Source organism: Protomyctophum parallelum, assembly GCF_964188405.1.
Source record: "Protomyctophum parallelum genome assembly, chromosome: 6".
NCBI lineage: Eukaryota > Metazoa > Chordata > Actinopteri > Myctophiformes > Myctophidae > Protomyctophum > Protomyctophum parallelum.
In genome coordinates this window covers 34,635,720-34,659,850 of record NC_139701.1, presented here as the reverse complement: position 1 = coordinate 34,659,850, position 24,131 = coordinate 34,635,720, and the positions used below count along the sequence as shown (strand labels likewise).

General features: G+C 42.7%; 1 protein-coding gene across 2 annotated transcripts in view; it reads right to left on the bottom strand.

The window, feature by feature from the left end:
* LOC310860710 (glypican-5-like) overlaps positions 1-24,131 on the bottom strand; it is a 73,239-nt gene that overhangs the window by 10,490 nt on the left and 38,618 nt on the right. For both annotated transcript variants that reach the window (XM_083767819.1, XM_083767820.1), the window contains one exon: positions 14,960-15,101. In XM_083767819.1, coding sequence (XP_083623945.1) covers positions 14,960-15,101 — 142 coding nt within the window. The remainder of the gene's footprint in view (positions 1-14,959; positions 15,102-24,131) is intronic.

The window sequence follows — 24,131 nt, the reverse complement described above, 5'->3', positions numbered from 1 at the left end:
AGGTGCCCCTAACCGTCCGGGCCCTAAACGTTTTCTTTTTGAGTGGTGCAGCCACTCTTACAACCAGCAATGTCCGTATGTGTCACGGTGGCAAAAATGTACTGAACCCAAGTGCAGAGGTACGACCAGCAAAGCAGAGTGTAATCCAAGCATTTATTGAATAATGCAGAAAACAGGCAAACTATTACAAAAAGCAAATACTGGCAGAAACTAAGCAGTCCAAAAATGCAAAAACAAAGAGGTACAAGCAAATTACCAGAAGCTTGAAAGCTTAGTCCAGGAACGAGGAACAAGGCAAGAGCTCCCACATACAACAACGTGACATGACTGTATGATCCGACAAGGTGTGTGTGCAATGAGTCCAGTCTTATAGGTGGTGGGTTGATTGCAGTAGTGTTCACAGGTTTGTAATGGGCTGGGCTGATGAGAGTGGAACCAGGTGTGTAACTGGGACTGAAGTGTGGAATGGGATGAGGGAGTGGCCGAAGTGGAAATACAGACAGGGGGAGATTCAAACCATGACAGTATGTGGCCATGAGCACGAGTATATGACTTATTAGTACCAGTAGGGGGCGCCAGAAACAGAGAGAGGGATAGTGCTGTGCCTGCTGCCTGCTAATGAGAGAGAGAGAGAGAGAGAGAGAGAGGTGGGGGGGAATTGCACCACTCAGTTCACACGGTGTGATTTTTTTTAAAGAAAACGCATGCCTTCTAAGGCCTTGTGTACCACCTGTTTTGAATTTGCACATAATGCAGGAGGCAGCATGACATTGCTTTACAGAAAACGAGTGCTTCCAAACTCTGATGGCAAGATGGCCGCGGTCTGCAAATGGTCACACCATGCGCAAACGTATTACCTATACGTGTGCATCTTGCGCAGGGAATAGTTATGGTATACTCTGTCTGAGAAAAGATTTTAAAGGGCCCTATTTTCGTCAGTGCCTAAAGCCCTTATCCCTAAACTTCTTTGCAAACATATTAAAATTATTCAACTAACCGATCAACACGTTGTGAGCTTGTAGATCGGCTATTGGAGCTACTCAAAAATGTTTTTCAAAATAGCAAAAAAGCTAAAGAAGTTTAGGGATAAGGGATTTACGAAATAGGGCCCACACCTGGACCGCCCAGGATTTGCTTGTTGTACAGTATGAGCTATTAACAGGTCTATGCATGTACAGTACATAAATGTATTTACTGTAAGTTGATGAATGCATATATGTACAGACAGCATGTGTCCAGGCAGAAACCTTCTATCGCCGCTAAGCCGCTGTGATCCTGTCAGTGAGGATGTGATCCTGTCAGCGAGGATGTGATCCTGTCAGCGAGGATGTGTTTGTGTGCATGCCAGGCTGCTTTTGCCTATACAGGCCATCTCCACCTGCATGCCCTTCAGCCTGTTTGTCTCTTAGCAACACTCGCATATGGCAGATTTGTAAAACACATGCACGCGTGCACACACACACACACACACACACACACACACACACACACACACACACACACACACACACACACACACACACACACACACACACACACACACACACACACACACACACACACTTGTGACAGAGGTGAGTGATGAACAGTGTCACTGGTCATACTCATGGGGGAGTTTAACCTTTACCTAGATGAGTAACGAGTGTGTGTGTGACTGTGTGTGTGTGCGTGTGTGTGTGTGTGTGTGTGTGTGTGTGTGTGTGTGTGTGTGTGTGTGTGTGTGTGTGTGTGCGCACGCACAAGTGTTAATAGCAATGTAGTAGTGACATTTGAAGGATTCAAGCACAATCCTGGACTGCAGTGGATTGCATCATCCAGATCGGCCCATTTTCAGCTACATTGAAAATAAAACACTCTTAAGGGCTGTTCGTGGATGTCAGAGACCACACCACAACCACAACAAATACAATGGTAAACGGTGTATTTATAGTGCTCACTTTGACCCCTTTTCCACCGGTTGGTTCCCAATGGGAACCGGTTCAGTTCTTTTTGGTTTTTAGTCCATGAGCCAGAGCTCCAAAATTGATGGGCAAACTATACCCTATATTAAATTGTTTATAGGATCAATACAAGTAAATTAATACATGATAACCCTTCCACAGTAGTAGCTTTTTCATATTTTTTATTATTTTGCATATTTTCCTACATAATGCCTCATTTGCATATTTAAAAATGTAAAATTTGTAATACAATAAATCATTGTCTTCGTGTAAGTACTCAATTGGGGAAGTTTCATGGTGATAACAATCTAATATAGGTATGGTTTTGCTACACTCAATTCATATTTAACGTTTCAATTTTGGAGCTATGGCTCATGGACTAACCAAAAATAACTGAACCGGTTCCCACTGGGAACCAACCGGTGGAAAAGGGGCCTTTGTGCCTTGCTGCGATCTTGTACATCTTCTACATTTTAGAACATCTTTTAAAAATCTTGAAAGTATTCGAACATTTTGAAAAGTTTTCTCGGGGGGGTTGCTGACACAAAACATTCTCAGATGGGGGTCCGTGGAAAAATACATATTAATTTGGGGGTCCTTGACATGATTTACAAAACTACAAACTGGAATTGAGTCAGCTCTGTAATGTGGACCCCTTTTCTTGGACGACACCAAATCTCTTTGTCAAAAATAGGCAAACTACAATTTTCGGCACATGTTCGCCCACCATAATGTGGACGCGTGGGGTTCAAGTGGTTAAAACAAAGAAGAAAGAAAGAAATAACCTTATCACTCAATGACCACAGACTGATGGACAATGTCGACACTGAAAATGAAGCAACCCTTTAATCTGCCGTGGGAATTTGTGTGCACTGTTTGCAGAACGTAATGTCTCTTCCGCTCAAAAAATCGTTGAGTAAAAACTTGGTCACGGAAAACAGAAACAAAGGAATACCTGCAGATTAAAAACTTGTCAACCTCAACACTCAGCGTCTGCGAAAAGGAAGCAGACAAATGCTTCTGACCTAAAATGGCGGCCGCTAAACAGCACTGCGGGCGAGAACAGGGACATCAAGTGAAAACAAAGGGCGCTCAGTCAGCAATCACAGGCCCGGGGAAAAAACGAATGAATTCTTGTAAACCATGTATTTATAAATGTAATGCTTTCAAGTGGGTTTGGCGCCAATCCAAGGGATTTCCCAAGGGCGATAGCAATGGTCTCCAGTCTCCACCAGGTGGGGTGGGGCCATTAATCAGAGTTGCGGTAACACACACAAGGAAACAGACATGACCATGACAACAGGAGAGGTATATTGCCAAGTAAAGTAGATGCAAACACACGCACGCATGCATGCACGGTTGTACAGTTACAGTTATAGCTGTCTAAAAGGCTCAACAGACAAATGTATCAAATGCGGTTTCTACACACAAAAACAGAAGATTGAGGAAAAACTACTGTATGTGCTTTGAATGCACTGATTTACTAACTACACCCTATAATGTATGTTGCCTTCAAGATAACTTGAACAAGGTATGAAGATGACTCTACAGACAGAGGTCATGGACGTCATGGAAACTATAATCTGTCAGCATTCTGGATTTCATAATTTGTAGATTTGTTGGCCATATACCCCCCCCCCCTCTCTCTCTCTCTCTCTACAGGCACACTCAAGGTACACCATTCATATGCATGCGATATAGCCTCTGTAGCAAGTGTTAGCACTTGTGAGTTTATTTTTTATTTATTCATATATTAATAAATACAATTGGCTGATAGCGACAATAAGCCTCTCCTGACCTACTTATAGTGCCAAATAAAGATTATAATTTCACTAATTACTTTCACACATTTTCATTAATAATGACATGCCCAAAACAAGGGACATCAGGTTGAAAGTGGCTCAAATACAATATATATTATTATTTATTTTAGGGTATCACATTTGCCTGTATTAGGAAATGAGTGCGAACAAAATACCGATCTAGTAAATTAAGCAATAATTCATAACGATGTGTATAGTTGTGTATATTGCAATACTAATGTGTGGTTGGGCGAGTCGTCACACCGTTTACGAACCAACGTTAGATGACGATAATTAAGTAATTGTGAACAAGCCTGTGAACAGCACGTGGGTTTCTGTTTCTTACACTCTCTCGTTTAGCAGGTAAGAACTGTTGGTGAGGAGACTCACAGGCTGACACAAAGAATCCTCAATGTCAGTGAAAGTATACAAACGTAACCAAATGGTAACATTTGTACACTCCCCCCAAATTGAGAAATTGACATCGATGGATTCTTGTGTGAGAGTGAATTGATGACAAACACGTGAAAATGTTGGGATCTGCTCGTGAAGCGTAATTCCGACGGCGAATTAATCCGACAACGTGGAGTTAAAGTTAGGGACAGGGTTAGTGATGGGGCGAGTTCAAGGTTGTACTTTATTGTTACATCTTGTGTACAGTTACATAAGAGTCAAACTTATTTTTGTTTGGCTTCCTTACAGACAATGCAGCAGCATACTGTATAGAGTGCAAGAAAGAGCATTCAAAGAGTAAAAAAAAAAAACATACTGTATGTGCATCTTTTCCCTGTAGTAGCAAAGTAAGGTAAACTTTATGTGAACAGCTTCACAGTAGGTTATGTTCCATAATATACAATTTAGTTTAAGAAGGTGCAATTTGAGGTTATGTTCCGTACTGTATATACTGTACAACAATTTTAGTCCAGATGTCAATCGTTTTTGGTCTAGAGTTTCAGAAGTACTATCTGAGGTAATGGAACTAGAATTCCCCTCTTGCCTAATATTTTCCTGTTGAATGATGATTCAGCGATTGGGTTGACATTGACAATGCCACGTAGAAGACTCCTGCTCTTAGGGCTGACAGCTGCAAAAAAACCTGCTCGTCCTAAGATGGAAACCTCCCCATAAACTTGAGGTCTCACAATGGATCCTCTCATTAATGATCTCTCTGGAACTCTCTATAGCTCGACCCAATGGGGCACAAGAAAACACACTTGACATCTTATCCACAGCATTAGAAAAACTTAAATCATGCCAACATCTCTGATGACTGTTATTTTCTTTTCTTTTAATTTAACTTTTAGTACCTGTCTTGCTTTATTTATTATTATTATTGTTTTTGATGTATTGTAATGTTCTGTTTCGCTGTTCACCCTGTGGGGTGGGGGGGTGTTCACTATGGGTGTAATTGCTACAGGCCTCCAGTCGTTTAATCCAGTTACTTTACCCTTTTTTGGGACTGGAACAATGGTTGCTGTTTTGAAGCATGAAGAGTCGGACCAATGAATGCGCCGCCGGAATAATAACGCTGACCCGAAAATGTTTACAGTACAAAAATGATACGCATGTAAGCTACATTTAATACCTGAGAATTTCATCTTTGATGCGGTGCACAGTATGACATACTGTAGCGTGCGCACCCCTTCCCATACCGGACTTGGTACCACAGGTTGAGAATCACTGGGTTAAGGCATCACATTTCCTAACCTTTCTGTGCCATCCTAGTGTCAACCACTGAAACCCTACCTGTATATACTCCAACACTGTGCTTTGAGGGCTTGTAGATCGGCTATTTTCACAGAATGTTGGCCCGCAGAATGGGAGCGCTTCGTGTGGTTAAATAAAAAAACAACACTCAGCATATAAATATTTAATTGACATTCATACATTCCTACGGACACAATATATACCAGATAACATAACATCTTGTGAAACAATAGCTCCTGTGTTTGTGTGTGTTTGTGTGTGTGTGTGTGTGTGTGTGTGTGTGTGTGTGTGTGTGTGTGTGTGTGTGTGTGTGTGTGTGTGTGTGTGTGTGTGTGTGTGTGGTCCATAAACACAGTGTGTGTCAGAGAAGGGTGTAATCTATGCTTTGATCAACTTGGATAAAGCAGCAGCAGAAACTGTCTTGCCTCAGAAGGTACTGTAATATATGCACATGTCAAGTGGTTGACATATTTGTGTGTGTGTGTGTGTGTGTGTGTGTGTATGCGTGTGTGTATGCGTGTGTGTGTGTTTCAATAAAATCTATGTAGAAGAGTTATGTCAGCTATATATGCTTTGATTTCAGAGGTAAAATATGTGTGTGTGTGTGTGTGTGTGTGTGTGTGTGTGTGTGTGTGTGTGTGTGTGTGTGTGAGCGTTAATGACGGTATTTCATGTCAGATGCCTGTGGCGTGCAGAACTGTCATTACACCCACTCTTCTTGTTGCTACTCAATTTGTATGTATACAATGGACACACACACACACACACACACACATAGGTATACATAGACAAATGAAGTGTAGATGTGGGGTGACCTTGACGAGCGTCTGTACAAGGTGCCGGGTGTGAGTAGGCGTGTAAATGTATCCCAGCATTTCCAGCTGAATCAGTAATGAGAATTTCATTACCTTGGCCCTGGTTCCCTGGGGAGGCAACACACACGCACGCATGCACACACGCACACACAATAACATGCACACGCACACAATAACATGCACGCGCACACACACACTGCATAGAGTAAAGTTACGAGGAGCAGTAGATAGATTATGCCCTCGGCGAATATTTATGATCAGACTCTATTTCTAAACAGACAGAGAGACGGAGGAGAGACAAAGGATGATTTACAAAAGGAAAGGAAGTGGAAAGAAATGGAGAAACTATAGACAAAAACAACCGACAAAATAAGGTAAGACAGAGGCATAAGGATAGGCATGTGACCACAGTGCAGTTGTTAGTTGCTTTTTCCTTGGAATGAATGAACAGTGTAGTCTTATATTTTGAGGAAGTAAAGCCTGATTCATGCTTCATTGCACGCTGATGTTGTTGGCTGTAAATAGCAGATCTACAAGCTCACAGCACGTCACGAATGTGACGCGCTGTGATCTTGTAGATCTGCTATTTACTGAGCATGACACCGGCACGCAATATAATTAAGTATAAATCAGGCTTAAGTTGTCAACATGACACAGACTAGTGCCACCATTGTCTGCATGTATATTTGCTATGACTGGCAATGATTACTGATGCTGCATGGTGGTGTGTGGACTGTGGATGGACCAATGGTTTTCACGCAATCTCAAGGTACGAAGTGATGCGATGTGACGCAAGAGTAGTGGACTAGCCGACTGTAACGGCCCATGTGTTAAAGATATCTTTAACACCTGGGTGATTGCTCACCCTGTAAATTGGGGTTGAGTCTTCATTCTGTCTCTCCTTCTTGCTTGGTTTAGTTTGGGTTTGGTTGAGTTGATTTGTTTTGCTTTCTCACAGGTCCCATTTACACCAAAATAACTTTGGCTCTAGAATAACTTTTTATTAGTTCATGTAAATAAACTTTATTATAATTTTCTAGACGCATGGGCGGTTTCATCAACCAAGCATACACATCTAGCTCTGCTGAGAAGCTCATAGAAGTAGAACTCACTCTGAGTGAACAACAGATAGTGACTCTGAGATCAGGGAGAGGAACCTGTCAGCGGTGAGCACCTTCAAATTGCTCTACAGAGTATGGCATGCTACACGGTGGCACATCTATTCTAGAGGAGAAGAACACCAATGTGCTGTTCTTGGATTTCAGCTCAATTATCCCTACTCGGCAACAAATTGGACCCCCTGGGTCTTAAGCACTGTGTAAGCGGCTGCTGGACTTTCTAAGGAACAGACCTCAATGAATCTGTGCAGGTGGGAAACAAACAACTGTTACAACTCCAACGTCATCTCCCTGAGCACTGGCTCTTCTCAGGGCTGTGTTCTTTCTGAGGCCACTGCTGTTCACCCTGGTGACACATGCCTGCTGTGCCAGGTTCAGTAGCAATCAATCATATTGTGAAATACACGGACGAGACAACATAGTGATGGGCCTCATGAGGGACTACAACGAGAACGGCTACAGGGAGGAAGTGAGACTGATATCATGACAGCCCCAAACCATCCATATCACTGTTCACTCTGCTGCCCTCTGGAAAAAGGTTCAAGAGTTTATTTTCCCAAGCCATCAGACTTGTGTAAATAAGGGCGATATCCCGTATAATATCTATCTATCTATCTATCTATCTATCTATCTATCTATCTATCTATCTATCTATATATCTATATATCTATCTATCTATCTATCTATCTATCTATCTATCTATCTATCTATCTATCTATCTATCTATCTATCTATCTATCTATCTATCTATCTATCTATCTATCTATCATTCTTATCGCTCTATAAACGTTTATTTTTGATTGACTAAAACTTAAGCCTATTATACTTTGATACATATTAAAAAACAGCTCAAATACAGTTGCTCTACATCTACAATTTCACAAAGCATGGCAGCATTGTGAGCTTGTAGATGTGCTATTGTTGACTAATGTCAAGCATGGCAGCATTGTGAGCTTGTAGATGTGCTATTGTTGCACTTTTCTAAACGTTTTTGTAGCACATAGTACTTTCAGGATAGTGCATAAAAGAGGTGACCCGCAGGTTTGAGGCCTCATGTTTGGCCAGAAGCCTGATTTGAGTGTTTGTGGGGGTCTGGGGGACATAGAGGCATGAGGTGTAGCCTACAGCAGTACAGCCTAGTAAAAAAAACTCAAACTAATGTTAATTCATTTTGAGTGAGCTTGTAGATCTGCTATTTTTACAATATAGAGTAGAAGGCAAGGAATTGTGGGCAACTTTGTGGTAGGATTATCTCTGCAGCATTGAAATTTCCATCTCTAGCAATCCAGGACAGTGTATAAAATCTTCATCCAGGCTCCAGCTAATGAGGCAAGACGTGAACTGTGGTGTGACGACTCTGAGATATGAATAATAATTGGTAGCATGTGGACTATAGGCTACTGTTGGCTTTCTTGCAGTGAGGCAGCATCAACCCAAGGTCATGGAGATGAAGGTCAAGCAGAGCCTCCAGTGGAATTATAAAATCTATGGAGGAGGGATGCAGGAAAGCAAGTAATCCAGTGAGGAGAGCTCAGAGGATATGTACTACTGTACAGTTCATTTGACTCTGAGGGTATATAGACAGTACATTAACCCTTATGGCAGAAGCGTAATTTCAGTAGCCTGGCATGACCAGACTAATATCATTGCGTAGAATGATATTAGTCTGGAACTTTGGTGTGGTATAGATTTGTTTCCATCAGGGGTAGTTACAAACAGATTCCAACGTCACTTTGAATAGTGGGCTCTGACTGGTCACACACAACATTGAGGTGAGCGAAATGTAATTCAAACTGAGGAGTGACAGACCAATCTCCCCAGGGATTTTCCCTGTAGCAGATTCGTCTGGTTTCCAGGCTATAATTTCAGAGGGAAATAGGGGGTGGCAAAAAAATAATCAGTTACCATTTCTAATATAGCAAAAAATAGTTGATCTACAAGCTCTCAGGTCTCAAAGTCAAGTTAACACATCGGATTTTACTGCGTGAACATGCTGAACAGTTGAATGCGGCAGCAGAGTGATTGGTTAAAGACCCTGTGTAAAAAGTGAGCCAATAAGGTGACATGAGAATGCTCATTTAGAATACGGGAATAACCCCCAAGCACCCCAACGCAGCAAGAAGACAAGTCCACACAGCTAGACAAAGCAAGGGGAGCAGGCTGCTGCATTTTGGTCAAATGATGTCCCGCAGAGGAAAGCAAAACAGAGCAAAGTAAAGTAAAGACACACGCACATGACACGCACAGTCGCACACACACACACACACACACACACACACACACACACACACACACACACACACACACACACACACACACACACAGTTCCGTTTTCCACTAATGACTAAATACTTTAGATTGAGGTTACTGTGGTGGAGAATCAAGATAAATTTTGTTCCCATGTAATTATTCACTGTGCTTTTGGTTTTTGGTTGCATAATGTCTCTGTTATGACACGGTTGCAAAATTACCTTGGTGGGTATAGGCACAGAAACACAATCACGTTCATTCATACCTAAGAATGCAGGCAAACAGACAGACAGACAGGCAGACAGGCAGACAGACAGACAGACAGACAGACAGACAGACAGACAGACAGACAGACAGACAGGCAGACAGGCAGGCAGGCAGGCACAGACAGGCAGGCACAGACAGACAGACAGACAGACAGACAGACAGACAGACAGACAGACAGACAGACAGACAGACAGACAGACAGACAGACAGACAGACAGACAGACAGACAGACAGACAGACAGACAGACAGACAGACGTCTTATGCGACTTAATAGCGTGGGAGAGCAGGGGAGTGGGCCGTGTACTTAGCTATTCACAAGCTATCCTGTGACATTCTGTGTGTAAAGACTAAAGATCAATTATTTTATCTCCCCGTGGGCGTGTCTAACAGAGCCAGTGCGAGGCTCCCCGCCACCGTGCGGCCTGCATAGCTACAGCGGCACAGCAAAGTGAATGTGTAATTCTTTAATGAGGACCATCTCCTCCCCTAGGGATCTATCATAGAAGCTCTATACTGTTTATGAACCACTGCCACATGCCGCCCATGCACATGCACGCACGCACACACGCTCTCGCATAAAGATAATACACATGCGCTTGCGTGCTCACAGTATGTGAGCCCCATCATTTCCCTTTCGTTTCCATATTATCTCCCTACCGTTGTCTCTCACCACGCTCATCCTTCCCTAGCCTGCCGCCTCTTCTCCTCTCACTCTTTTTCTCTTTGTGAGTGTGAACATTCCTTGGGCTACACTCATGTATTTAACAATCACACTTGTGTGAAGTGAGGGGCGCCCACTGTATTTATATCGGCCATATGAAGTCTGACGTCGTCATTTTAGTGGCCTAAACATGACGTAATCTTCAAAAGGCATGCTTTGGAGAGGCTAGCGCCCCTCAAAAAACAGGGTTTTCAGTTGAGTGAGGGACGCTTAATTCACTAAATGTATTCTTTTAAAGCACACACAGACTATTTGATGCCTGTAAAATGGAAACATGCCACAAATAAATAGAAAGGAACAACACAGCTTTTTAATTAATTTAATATGTTACAGGCTGACGTTTCAAATCAACAGCCTAAAGGCAAGACTGGATGGATTCATCGACTGTTTGTCATTTACATCCAAATGAGGCTTGTTGTATACCAGCAGTACACTGGAACATTCACAGATTCCTAAAGAATGGGTTAGGTACTTTTTCAAATTAATTCTAGAAGGATCCATTCACCAATGGGCTATCACATAGTGTACTGTAGGTGTGGACTGTGGAATACACTCTCCACTTTTACTATTAATTAGTGAATGTTAACAATATAGAATATGTTTTTGGTTGATAAAACCATCAAAGCAGGACCACTCTGAGAGTTCACAAATGGAACCCTTTATTATACACTCTCCGAGTTAAATAACCATTGAGTATTTTACAGTGTAGGCTCTGAAATCGGACCCCAGGGGAGAGGTGTCCAGGAGAGCAGAACAGAGACGAGAGAGAGAGGACAGAGCAGACTTTGGTGAAAGGATAAATAAATAACACATTGAAAATGGGGTGAGCTGAACATTTTAATGTATTGTGTTCTTGATATATTGAGTTTTTCGTATGGATCTCAAATGCATTATAGCACTCAGTTTGCTGCATGTCTCACTTTGCCAATCAGCTCCCATCCTCAGTGGGTTGGAATGAATCATTTTGCACTGTATTGGAATGGAGATATGAAACTGTATGTGGGAGTATGCAACACATGTAAAATACACCATTTGCCAAAGAGGGACAGTTGCTTCCCCCCCTCCCCCTCAAGCCCACTCCTGTTCTTTCCTCGTCATTAAATCCCATCCCTTGGGATGAGAGACCACCTGGTAACCATGGTTACTGGGACTGAGAGGCCCTGTGCAAGTATTCACACTCAAACAAACACAAAAATGCACCTTGCACTCATAGAAGGTACAAATCACTCCTCAATGGGCCACACAGTGCATTATAGGTAAGACAACATGCCTTTTAGTATGGAGAAGAGAAGAGAAGAGAAGAGAAGAGAAGAGAAGAGAAGAGAAGAGAAGAGAAGAGAAGAGAAGAGAAGAGAAGAGAAGAGAAGAGAAGAGAAGAGAAGAGAAGAGAAGAGAAGAGAAGAGAAGAGAAGAGAAGAGAAGAGAAGAGAAGAGAAGAGGCGCTGTGATTACATTTACATTATTGACATTATATAGGACGTAGACATGTCTTGGACACAGACAGATTGAAGGGGCCCGGGCGAGCACAGATTGTGTCAGTTAGAGGAAAGAAAATCAATCGGTTTAATCTGGAGAATTCCTGAAGAGAGGAAGAGAGGAGCAATGAGGAGAAGAGAGACCAGTAGAGAAAGAGCAAACCAGCATAACAAAACAACACTGACTCTTAGTCCACTTCCTCAAATCCATTCATGAACATCCAGACTGTATTCATGCAGTGTTAATAACTATCACAAAAGAGTCATGCAAAGCAATGGGGACTGACACAAGAAAGAAAGAAAGAAATATAGCTGCAAGCAGCGATAAGGTGGGACCAAGAAAGAAGACAATACGCAATAAGAACAATATGCACAAATAAGAATCACAGGCTGAGTTGTCAGTTGACTCATTCTAAACAGTAACATCATCCAGTGTTTTTTATAACAATTATGTGTGTCCTGGTTCTGGGGATGTCTATTCATTACTACAGTGTGTTTTGCTGTAAATGTTTTCATGTACAAACTTCTCTTCAACCGGGATTTCAGAAAGAAAGAAAATAGAAAAAGAATTTCACCGACTTCCTTACACCTGTAAATCTGTGATGTAACATAATGCTGATTGGTTCTGATTCTGATTCTGTGTGGCTCACTGCAGTGTAAAGCTCATGTTAAAAGCTTGCGTTTGTGAGAATAATCTCAAAGATTTGTGTGTGCCCTGTCTGCTTATTCCACTGCCTTCACTGCTATGTCTGAACTCTGAAGCTCTGCTGTGTTTATTGGTTAATGATATTACACCTGAAGCAAACAAAGTAGCTTTCTGCATTTGCCATTACCTCCTTTAAATAAAATCCTCAGTGTTAATGTGTTCCATTTTGAACTCCGAGCGCACGAATGCAACATAAACGAACCCTCGCGCTCCAATCTGCAACGTTCTGAGAGTTAAAAGAACACTGTGAGGTTTTTGCTGTGTTGATGCACGCTGCATGATAATCATTAGCATAACGAGCGCTGATGGTGAGCCTGGGCTGGTAGTGATCAGTGAGGGTTTGACCTCTATTACATAACTATGCGCCTCCACTGTTGGTGGACACAACCGCAACAACATCATGTGATGTTTTTGCGACCAAAACCCTCTAGTGGTGGGTCAGGTTGAGGCTGTATAGTACATTGTGTGTATAGTTTTGCAGCAGTAAACAAATCAATCAAACGTTCTGCTGATCTTAATTCAACGGATACTTTTTGACATTGGAATACAAAATGCTTGGCTTTGTGGTCTGCAGGGTTTAGGAGAACGCTAACCACCTCTCTGCTCTCCTGTTTACAAAAAAAATCAACTGGAGCTGGAAAGTGATTGACCAACACAGTACAGAAGGTCGCTGAACAGAGCACTAACAACACCATGGAAACTATACAGTCACAAGCCAACAGGATCATGGAAACGTATGACATCATGTTGCCAAGGCACCGCGTGGAGCAGACGATCAACATATATGTTTTTCCAGCTAAATATAGATAGTGATTGCTGTATATTCTGCTGTGGGGCTTTAACACGTGAACCCTAGGATCCCTATAGTATACTACAGTATATACTGTAGGGTAAGTGGTTACACTCTATACAAGAGAGTAGAATTACGGATGGCGGTGGCTCAGGGGTAGAGTGGTAGAGTGGCCGGATGGTAACCACAAGGTTGCCAGTTCGAACCCGGGCTCACCCAGAGATAGTGTCGAAGTGTCCAAGACACTGAACCCCTAATTACTCCCAATGTGCAGGTTGGTGCCTTGCATGGTCTCCGCCGCCATCAGTGTATGAATGCAGTGTGTGAATGGGTGAATGTAATTCACAATCTATGTAAAGCGCCTTGGATAAAGGCTCTATATAAATGCACCATTTACGGAAGACACTGACCTCCCAGTTCCTTGGCTAAGTTATATTTTAATTGCATGACCCTTTTTCTCAACAGAAGTCATGTTATTCTATTTTAATTTAAAGTAAAGGGCTGTGTGGTGTGATGAAGTTTGACCACATTAAACCTGGTGTCCTATCCCTCCTTTACAGCTTAATTGGGAAGAATGTGTCGAGCTATCCATGTAATGATGAAAGGTTTTTTTAGAAGTATTCATTATTTAAAATCTACAATTGAAATATTCACCATGGGAGACTTCCATATTTTCAGGCCTTCAGGCTTTAAATCAGAAATTTGGACAAATGGATTTCCTAATTAGTAAATTGGCAGAGGATCTATTGTAGCTTTTCTTTGTCACTGCGGGATCATGTTAAGGCCCCTAGGGGTCCCCAGATCTCCCTGTGAGACCGATATATAATGTATTAGCATAAGAAAGAAGAACAAGTCCAGAGAGAGATAAATGTACATAAATGCATAAATTACTTCCATTTGTGTTTTCAGTGTCACCTACAGTAGTTGTTACTGCATCATTCATCAAAAGAAAATTGATGAAGGAGGGTGGGGACACTGGGAGGGATGAATGCAGAGAAGAGAAGAGAAGAGAAGAGAAGAGAAGAGAAGAGAAGAGAAGAGAAGAGAAGAGAAGAGAAGAGATAGAGAGATAGATAGATAGATAGATAGATAGATAGATAGATAGATAGATAGATAGATAGATAGATAGATAGATAGATAGATAGATAGATAGATAGATAGATAGATAGATAGATAGAGAGAGAGAGAGAGAGACAGAGAGAGAGAGAGGGCGAAACGGATGAACTCATCTCTCAGAAGAGAGCTGTTCGTCCCCGTGGGTATTTCCATGCAGGCATGAGAAGGAGGCTGCCGCAATGTAAGACCTCCATCATGCCAAGGAGTTGAGGCTGTGTTTGTGTTGATGTCAACGAAGAAGAGAGTCTTACCATCCATTCCTCCAGATCCTTCACAGCCGTCTTCATCATCACAGTCATCTCCACTGCCCATCTCTCTCTGTCCACTCCCTCCCTCCTCTTCCTCCTTGTTCTGTCTGGCCATGTCTTCCCAGCCCAGCTCTGCATGCAACTCCTATGCATGCACGCACGCACACACGCACACACACAATGCACACAGCACAACCTTTTGTTTAAGGCAATCCAATGTGCTTTACACTGAACATCAACAAAGGAAACACAATTATCACATGCATAGAACAGAAGAAGTAAAACATAACAGATACAGATACAGTTACAGTGCAGAGGAGAGAGAAAACAAATTAAAGTAACTCAATCAAAGGCAGCAGCAAACAGAAAGGTCTAGTTGTATTTATAAAGAAATAGAGGAATAAGAGCAGACCTGCAGTTTTCTGGGAGTTCATTCAAAATATGTGATGCATAAAAACTAAATGTTGCCCTTGTTTATTTTTGGTTTTAGGGACAGAAAGCAGACCTTTCCCAGATGACCTGAGAGATCTGAATATATGATATCATGATATCGTATTTAAGGCAAATGCAGGCACCCACCCACACAGGACACATGTATTATAGATAACATGTAATGTGGAATGTGTATAATCAATCACTAAGCACACAGGCCTACGCGCTCGCTGGCGCAAACACACACACATCGACGTGCCCCACACACACACACCCACACAGGTCATAGTGTAACAGATTAGACACAACCATTCACATTGTGATACAAGCATCAAACTTGGCATGAATAATGCCCGTTAGCCACCTAAACATACAAGATGGCAGCTATTTATTAATTTGGCTTCAAATGTAGACATAGGCCTATTGATAAATTCAATGGTGCTATTAAAATTCACAGTTTTCTGTCGTAATTTGATCAGAAATTAAGTTTAGCCAAATGCAGATTTTAGTCCAAGCTCTTCTAAGCAGTCTTTTGATCCACATTACAAAGTTGTACTCAATGTCAATTAGTTGACATATTCTTTTATAAGAGTGATGTGAAAGCAGAACCAGGGCACGCTGGTGACATCATTGCTGTGAGACTCAGCATGAGGTTCAGTGTCGGCAGCAGTGTACTCACTGTAGTCTACAGACTACAACAGTAGTTTTAGTATAATTAAGGCCATGATTCAGGAGGGATTCCCACTATGGTACCGGATGCGCACTCTGGACCACTTGGCACTCCAAGTTAGAAGAATATCCTTTAATATAGGTGCAAGACTCAGTAATACAACATGGAAAGAAGAAAGCGTCCAGCACTCAATAAATGTCCTTTTCACATGGTTTATTTACCTCTGACGAACAAACAGCAGACGCGTTTTGGCCAAATGGGCCTTCCTCAGCTTTGTGAGTAAATTGGGCATCACACTCTGATGTGCTCTTCTATGGTTTCTGCAGGAGCAAGCCAATCTAGCAGGCAATCAGTGGGATCCTATGTTCTACCTGAATGTTCACAAGATTCTCAATTAGCCTGAACCCATACTGTGACTGTAGACTAGTCTGTGACTCAAATGACAGATGAGAATAAGCCTGGTCAATTGTGTTTTTTGCAGTGGTGGACAGTCACAGTAAGTACACTTGAGTACTGTACTTAAATAAATGTTTGTGGCATCAACAGCTGATACTACTTAAAAGTAATATATTAGAGGCCACAAACAATCTGGCCCTGCACCTTCTAGTAGGTTAGTTGGTTGTAGAATTGTAGTTACAGTAGATAGCTGCATCTGAATTAACAGGTTGTGCCAGTGCAGGAAAGCCGAGCCTAGGATAAGAGGGAGGGCAGAATCCGTCGCGACGGCCGTCGGTCCGTCGGGAGGTCCGTCGGTCCGTCGGGGGGTCCGTCGGTCCGTCGGTCCGTCGGGAGGTCCGTCGGTCCGTCGGGAGGTCCGTCGGTCCGTCGGGAGGTCCGTCGGTCCGTCGGGGGGTCCGTCGGTCCGTCGGGAGGTCCGTCGGTCCGTCGGGGGGTCCGTCGGTCCGTCGGGGGGTCCGTCGGTCCATCGGGGGGTCCGTCGGTCCGTCGGGGGGTCCGTCGGTCCGTCGGGGGGTCCGTCGGTCCGTCGGGGGGTCCGTCGGTCGTAACTCTGTCATTTCTCTACCGTTTAGGACGGGGGTGGTCTCATTTGAATCGTTTGGACCCCCCGGGGGCGTCTATGGGGGTCTCAAGTTTCGGGGACCCCTGGGGACCCCCAGGGACCCCCAAATGGTAACTCTGTCATTTCTCTACCGTTTTGGACGTGGGTGGTCTCATTTGAATCGTGTGGCCCCCCTGGAGGTTTATTTGGGGGTCTCAAGTTTCGGGGACCCCTGGGGACCCCCAGGGACCCCCAAATGGTAACTCTGTCATTTCTCTACCGTTTAGGACGGGGGTGGTCTCATTTGAATCGTGTCGCCCCCCTGGAGGTATCTTTGGGGGTCTCAAGTTTCGGGGACCCCTGGGGACCCCCAGGGACCCCCAAATGGTAACTCTGTCATTTCTCTACCGTTTAGGACGGGGGTGGTCTCATTTGAATCGTGTCGCCCCCCCTGGAGGTATCTTTGGGGGTCTCAAGTTTCGGGGACCCCTGGGGACCCCCAGGGACCCCCAAATTGTAACTCTGTCATTTCTCTACCGTTTTGGACGGGGGTGGTCTCATTTGAATCGTGTCGCCCCCCTGGAGGTTTCTTTGGGGGTCTCAAGGTTCGGGGACCCCTGGGGACCCCCAAATTGTAACTCTGTCATTTCTCTACCGTTTTGGACGGGGGTGGTCTCATTTGAATCGTGTGGCCCCCCCCGGGGGCGTCTATGGGGGTCTCGAGGTTCGGGGACCCCTGGGGACCCCTGGGGACCCCCAAATTGTAACTCTGTCATTTCTCTACCGTTTTGGACGGGGGTGGTCTCATTTGAATCGTGTCGCCCCCCTGGAGGTTTCTTTGGGGGTCTCAAGGTTCGGGGACCCCTGGGGACCCCCAAATGGTAACTCTGTCATTTCTCTACCGTTTTGGACGGGGGTGGTCTCATTTGAATCGTGACTTAGTTATGAAAAATACAGCATTAGCTTAGAAATCAGGACCAGCCAAACTATTGACTAGGGTCAAACTACTACAGGATGTTGTTGATCGTTCAACCGGAAGTGACTTAGGAATGCACTGCTCCTCCTTGTGGATAGGGGGAGAGCTGTCTTCCTGAGGGTGTTCACTCTCCATTCCTACATGCTGCCACTCCTACATTGACTTCTAATTGTCGGAATGGTGGTATGCTTCATATTTGTAAACATCCCACCATTCCGACAGAAAAAAGTCCCACCATTCCGACAGGGACCCGCGGCAGAAAAAGTCCCACCATTCCGACAGATCACTTTCACAACTATTTATTTATTTATTATTATTTATATTTATATTTATATTTATATTTATATTTATATTTATATTTATATTTATATTTATGTATTTATTTATTATTATTTATATTATTATTTTATTTATTTATTATTGTTTTTATTATTTTATTCATGGTTTATTGATTATAGTACAAATGGTTTACAACTATTTCTTTATTTATTATTATTTATATTAATATAAATATTATTTATATATATATATATATATATATATATTTTTTTTTTTTTATTATTATTATTAGTATTATTATTTTTATGGTTTATTGATTATAGTACAAATGGTTTACAACTATTTATTTATTATTTATTATTTATTATTATTTATTTATTTATTTATTTATAGTTGATTGATTATAGTACAAATGGTTTACAACTAATTATTTATTATTATTTATATATTTATTTATATATATATATATATATATATATCTTTTTTTTAATTTTTTTTATGGTTTATTGATTATAGTACAAATGGTTTACAACTATTTATTTATTATTTATATTAATATAAATATTATTTTTTATATTCTTTATTTATTTAATTAATTTATTATTTTATTTATTTATTATTTTATTTATTTTTTTATTTTTTTATTTTTTTATTTTTTTATTTTTTTATTTTTTTATTATTATTTATTATTATTTATATTATTATTTTATTTATTTATTATTGTTTTTATTATTTTATTCATGGTTTATTGATTATAGTACAAATGGTTTACAACTATTTATTTATTATTTATATTAATATAAATATTATTTTTTATATTCTTTATTTATTTAATGTATTTATTATTTTATTTATTTATTATTATTTATTTATTTATTTATTTATTTATTTATTTATTTATTTATTTATTTATTTATTTATTCATTTATATTATTATTTTATTTATTTATTATTGTTTTTATTATTTTATTCATGGTTTATTGATTATAGTACAAATGGTTTACAACTATTTATTTATTATTTATTTATTATTATTTATATTAATATAAATATTATTATTTATATTTATTTATTTATTGACATTTTTTGTATGTTTTGCCTTTACATCACTAAAGTAGTGTATCATGTATCATGTCAGTGTCATGGTCAGTGTCATGTCAGTATCATGTCAGTGTCATGGTCAGTGTCATGGTCAGTATCATGTCAGTATCATGGTCAGTATCATGTCAGTATCATGGTCAGTGTCATGGTCAGTGTCATGGTCAGTATCATGTCAGTATCATGGTCAGTATCATGTCAGTATCATGGTCAGTGTCATGTCAGTATCATGGTCAGTGTCATGTCAGTATCATGTCAGTGTCATGGTCAGTATCATGTCAGTGTCATGGTCAGTGTCATGGTCGGTGTCATGTCAGTGTCATGGTCGGTGTCATGTCAGTGTCATGGTCAGTGTCATGTCAGTGTCATGGTCAGTGTCATGGTCGGTGTCATGTCAGTGTCATGGTCGGTGTCATGTCAGTGTCATGGTCAGTATCATGTCAGTATCATGGTCAGTATCATGTCAGTATCATGTCAGTATCATTATATCTATTACGTTATGTGCTCGTCTTTTAATTATATTATGAGCTGATTACTACATTATGAGGTCAGATGTAGAGTTGCTGGCCGCCTCAGCTCCATATATGGAGATCTAGGTGATGATCCAGTCTTTTCAATGTATGGCTATCCAGGGTTTGATGAGGTCAGTGTCGGGATCTTATATCATATATGGAAACGGCCATATATGGTGGTGTGACGTGTCACGAGGCGTGACCATATATGGAGGCATGACACGAGGCGTGACATGACACACTTACTGACTGACTGACTGACTGACGGGAAATGCAGGTTTTCATAGTAAATTAAATGCATATGGTCGTGTGTCTGTGGTCTATGGTCTGGACATGGTGTGTGTGGGAAAAAGCACTTCCGGTCCCTTCCCTTGCGAAACTGCAGCTGGGTGCTATTGTCTTTATAAGTCCAATGAAACACTTCTTTGTAACGTATGGCCGCTGTAGTGTAGCGGTCTAATCTCTCGCCTCTCAATTTTTTTGTGTTGGGGCCGCTGGTTCGAATCGCGCGGTCGCAAGAAATGGATTCTGACCTCCCTCAAAACGGGAGGTAGAGAAATGACAGAGTTACATTTGGGGGTCCCTGGGGGTCCCCGAACCTTGAGACCCCCAAAGAAACCTCCAGGGGGGCGACACGATTCCAAAGAGCCCACCCCCGTCCAAAACGGAGATAAATTACAGACTAACCATTTGGGGTCCCTGGGGGTCCCCAGGGGTCCCCGAACCTAGAGACCCCCATAGAAACCTCCAGGGGGGCCACACGATTCCAAAGAGCCCACCCCCGTCCAAAACGGTAGAGAAATGACAGAGTTACCATTTGGGGGTCCCTGGGGGTCCCCAGGGGTCCCCGAACCTAGAGACCCCCATAGAAACCTCCAGGGGGGCGACACGATTCCAATGAGCCCACCCACGTCCAAAACGGTAGAGAAATTACAGAGTTACCATTTGGGGGTCCCTGGGGGTCCCCAGGGGTCCCCGAAACTTGAGACCCCCAAATAAACCTCCAGGGGGGCCACACGATTCAAATGAGACCACCCACGTCCAAAACGGTAGAGAAATGACAGAGTTACCATTTGGGGGTCCCTGGGGGTCCCCAGGGGTCCCCGAAACTTGAGACCCCCAAATAAACCTCCAGGGGGGCCACACGATTCAAATGAGACCACCCACGTCCAAAACGGTAGAGAAATGACAGAGTTACCATTTGGGGGTCCCTGGGGGTCCCCAGGGGTCCCCGAAACTTGAGACCCCCATAGACGCCCCCGGGGGGTCCACACGATTCAAATGAGACCACCCCCGTCCTAAACGGTAGAGAAATGACAGAGTTACGACCGACGGACCCCCCGACGGATCGACGGACCCCCCGACGGACCGACGGACCCCCCGACGGACCGACGGACCCCCCGACGGACCGACGGACCTCCCGACGGACCGACGGACCCCCCGACGGACCGACGGACCCCCCGACGGACCGACGGACCTCCCGACGGACCGACGGACCCCCCGACGGACCGACGGACCCCCCGACGGACCGACGGACCTCCCGACGGACCCCCCGACGGACCGACGGACCCCCCGACGGACCGACGGCCGTCGGTCGCAAGAAATGGATTCTGCCCTTGCTGGAGGATAATGGGGATGCAATTACCCGGATCGTGTACAGGCTATAGGCAGGGCTCGACAGTGCGACTAGGTACTCGCATTTGCGACAAAAAATATCACCGTGCGACTTGTAAAATTAAATTTGTCGCACAGGTGCGACTACAGGATTTGACCATTCAATCGTGATAAAGACAAGTCTCTGTCTACAGCAAGTGCACATTCTATAGTCGCGGTTCTATACCTAAATTTATATTTCTGAACGGCGGTGTCGTTCGCCAAAAAGAGAAGAGCTACAAGCTAACAACGTGTCGAGGCTCAATGCGGTGTTCATTTGAAGATCTGTCCCCTTTGCTCAATGCTCCCACCGCCCCTCCCCTCACTGTGTTGCTGCTCCGTGCTCTTCCCTGTCAGTGCTTGCTGACTGTCAGCAGCGGCAGTCAGAAAATAAGTCAGAGCGGGATAGCATTAGCATGATAGCACAGAGTCAGAAGGAATTTCTTGGACCCCGACACGGCGACACGTTATTTGCAAAGTCTGTTTGTAATGCTCAAAGTTCAATCGTAACTTACTTTTAACCAAACGCGGGTGAAACAGTGTGCAGCCGTGCACGCACGCGCGCACACACACACATGGAGTGGACGGATTGATGTTCACCCAAAAACATCAAAAACAACCCTTGCTTAGTGTTTGCTTACAAAAGCGTGTGCCCAGCATAAATGATAATGCGAATGACCGAACTGGCTGGATTACCGTATTAATATCAGTCAGTCAGTCAAAGCCAAGGAGAATGTTACAATACTAATTCACCATCGAGCAGCCTCTGCACTGTCTGAATGTCACACTAACATGGTAGAAAACAGAAGGATAAAAACGGATAGCCTGTCTATCCATCCATGAGCAACATATTATCTATCTAGCTCTGGTCCATACAGTAGCTCTAATGTGTTGCACGTATAGAGGTATGGAACAGAGCTACTATCGATCTATCTACAAAGTATTAGCATAAAACAAATTGATTATATAGATTATATGAAAACAAACATAACAATGATATCATGATGAATATCACTATTTTGTGATAATTGCTGAAAAGATAGTGATATAATATTTTGACATATTATTTTCCACCCCTACCCTACCTCATATCACTTCATTAAAGAAAAATCACACCCATGTTAAGTGAGGGGCGCTCTTGTCATCAAACATCATCAGATATCATCTCATACTGGCCAATCAGAATGCCTGTTGCCTGTGATTGGTTAGCTGATTTGCTCGTTTACATATGACATACATTTTCCCTTCAATGTCAATGGCGTTTAATTTATGTCATATTTAGCAGAATTTTGACGTAATTTCTCTGTTGATTGTCAATGGCTCATTTTGAGATGTGTGGGGACAAAGGCTGTATATAGGAGGGGCTAGCGCCCCTTAAAAATACATCATTTTTCATCGTGCTCCTAAAATAATTTGTGTGCTACTAGATTTTTCAACTTAGGCGCACACGTGCTACTTGGAAAAATGCTAAGCGTCGAGCCCTGGCTATAGGTGAAGAGCACTTTGTTTTAACCTAGTTGTATCCCATACCTGAATCTGCTATACAGTATTCTGTACGGATAGCCCCTCTGCCCAAACCGTCACACAAAAATTGGGAAGACTCGTCAATCGAAGTTAGAATCTGAAAATATTATTTCGAAAATGTGTTTTTTTTGCCCCTCGGGCTGTGGCACTGAACAGGACAACCACATGATGACTGATGGATGAGAGACATCTGCAATTTGTTGCACTGTAGGTGAGAGAAACATAAAGAAACTGGGCTGTTATGTGACTCAGTTGTCCCAGGGGACATGGAGGATGATATCACCAGCATGTCATTAGACAGCGGACTGACAATGACGGTTGTGTTCCTGTGCCGTGGGAAAGCCAAAACACGTTACAGCTGTGGTTCCACCCCATCGTGTTGTTTTTGGTACAGTATACAAAGCATTTGTTTCGCCACTAAAACAAAGTCAAAAGAGAAACCACTGCATGTGACCTGCTTTGAACTGCAGTGGCAGGTTGCTAGTACAGTATGGCTTTAGAGGCCAGAGCCATAGAGTAAGACAGAGTTACGCAAACGCTGTTCACTTCATGGGGCCAGTCCAATGGCGGCTCTTCTACATAGACTTCTATTGAGAATGGGGACAACAAATAGGGACAAGTCCTGGACCGGAAGTAGGCAGAAATGCATTGGACTCAGGCAACAGCCCTGCAGCTTTAAATAATGATCTTAAATCCCTTTATTTTAGATTGTTTTGTAGTAATCGTACAACATAAACATTACAGAGACTTTAGTTGTCACTGTACAATACTTTAAAACAGTTGGCATGTTGCACACATGCCTAAAATTGCTCTTATTTGCGCTGCCCTTGTTGAAAACAATGTATTTCAAACTCCAGCTTGTCTCAGTTCAGGCTGCATGAACAGCACTCGAGCGCTCGGTTTCTGCCCCCTCTATATCGTAACTCTTCTGTTAGATGGCTCTGATAGAGGGTATGCACGTGACATCATCATACCTGTAAGTTATGCGGGAACGCCTACTGAGAGGCAAAAAAAACTACTTTCTGGCCTTA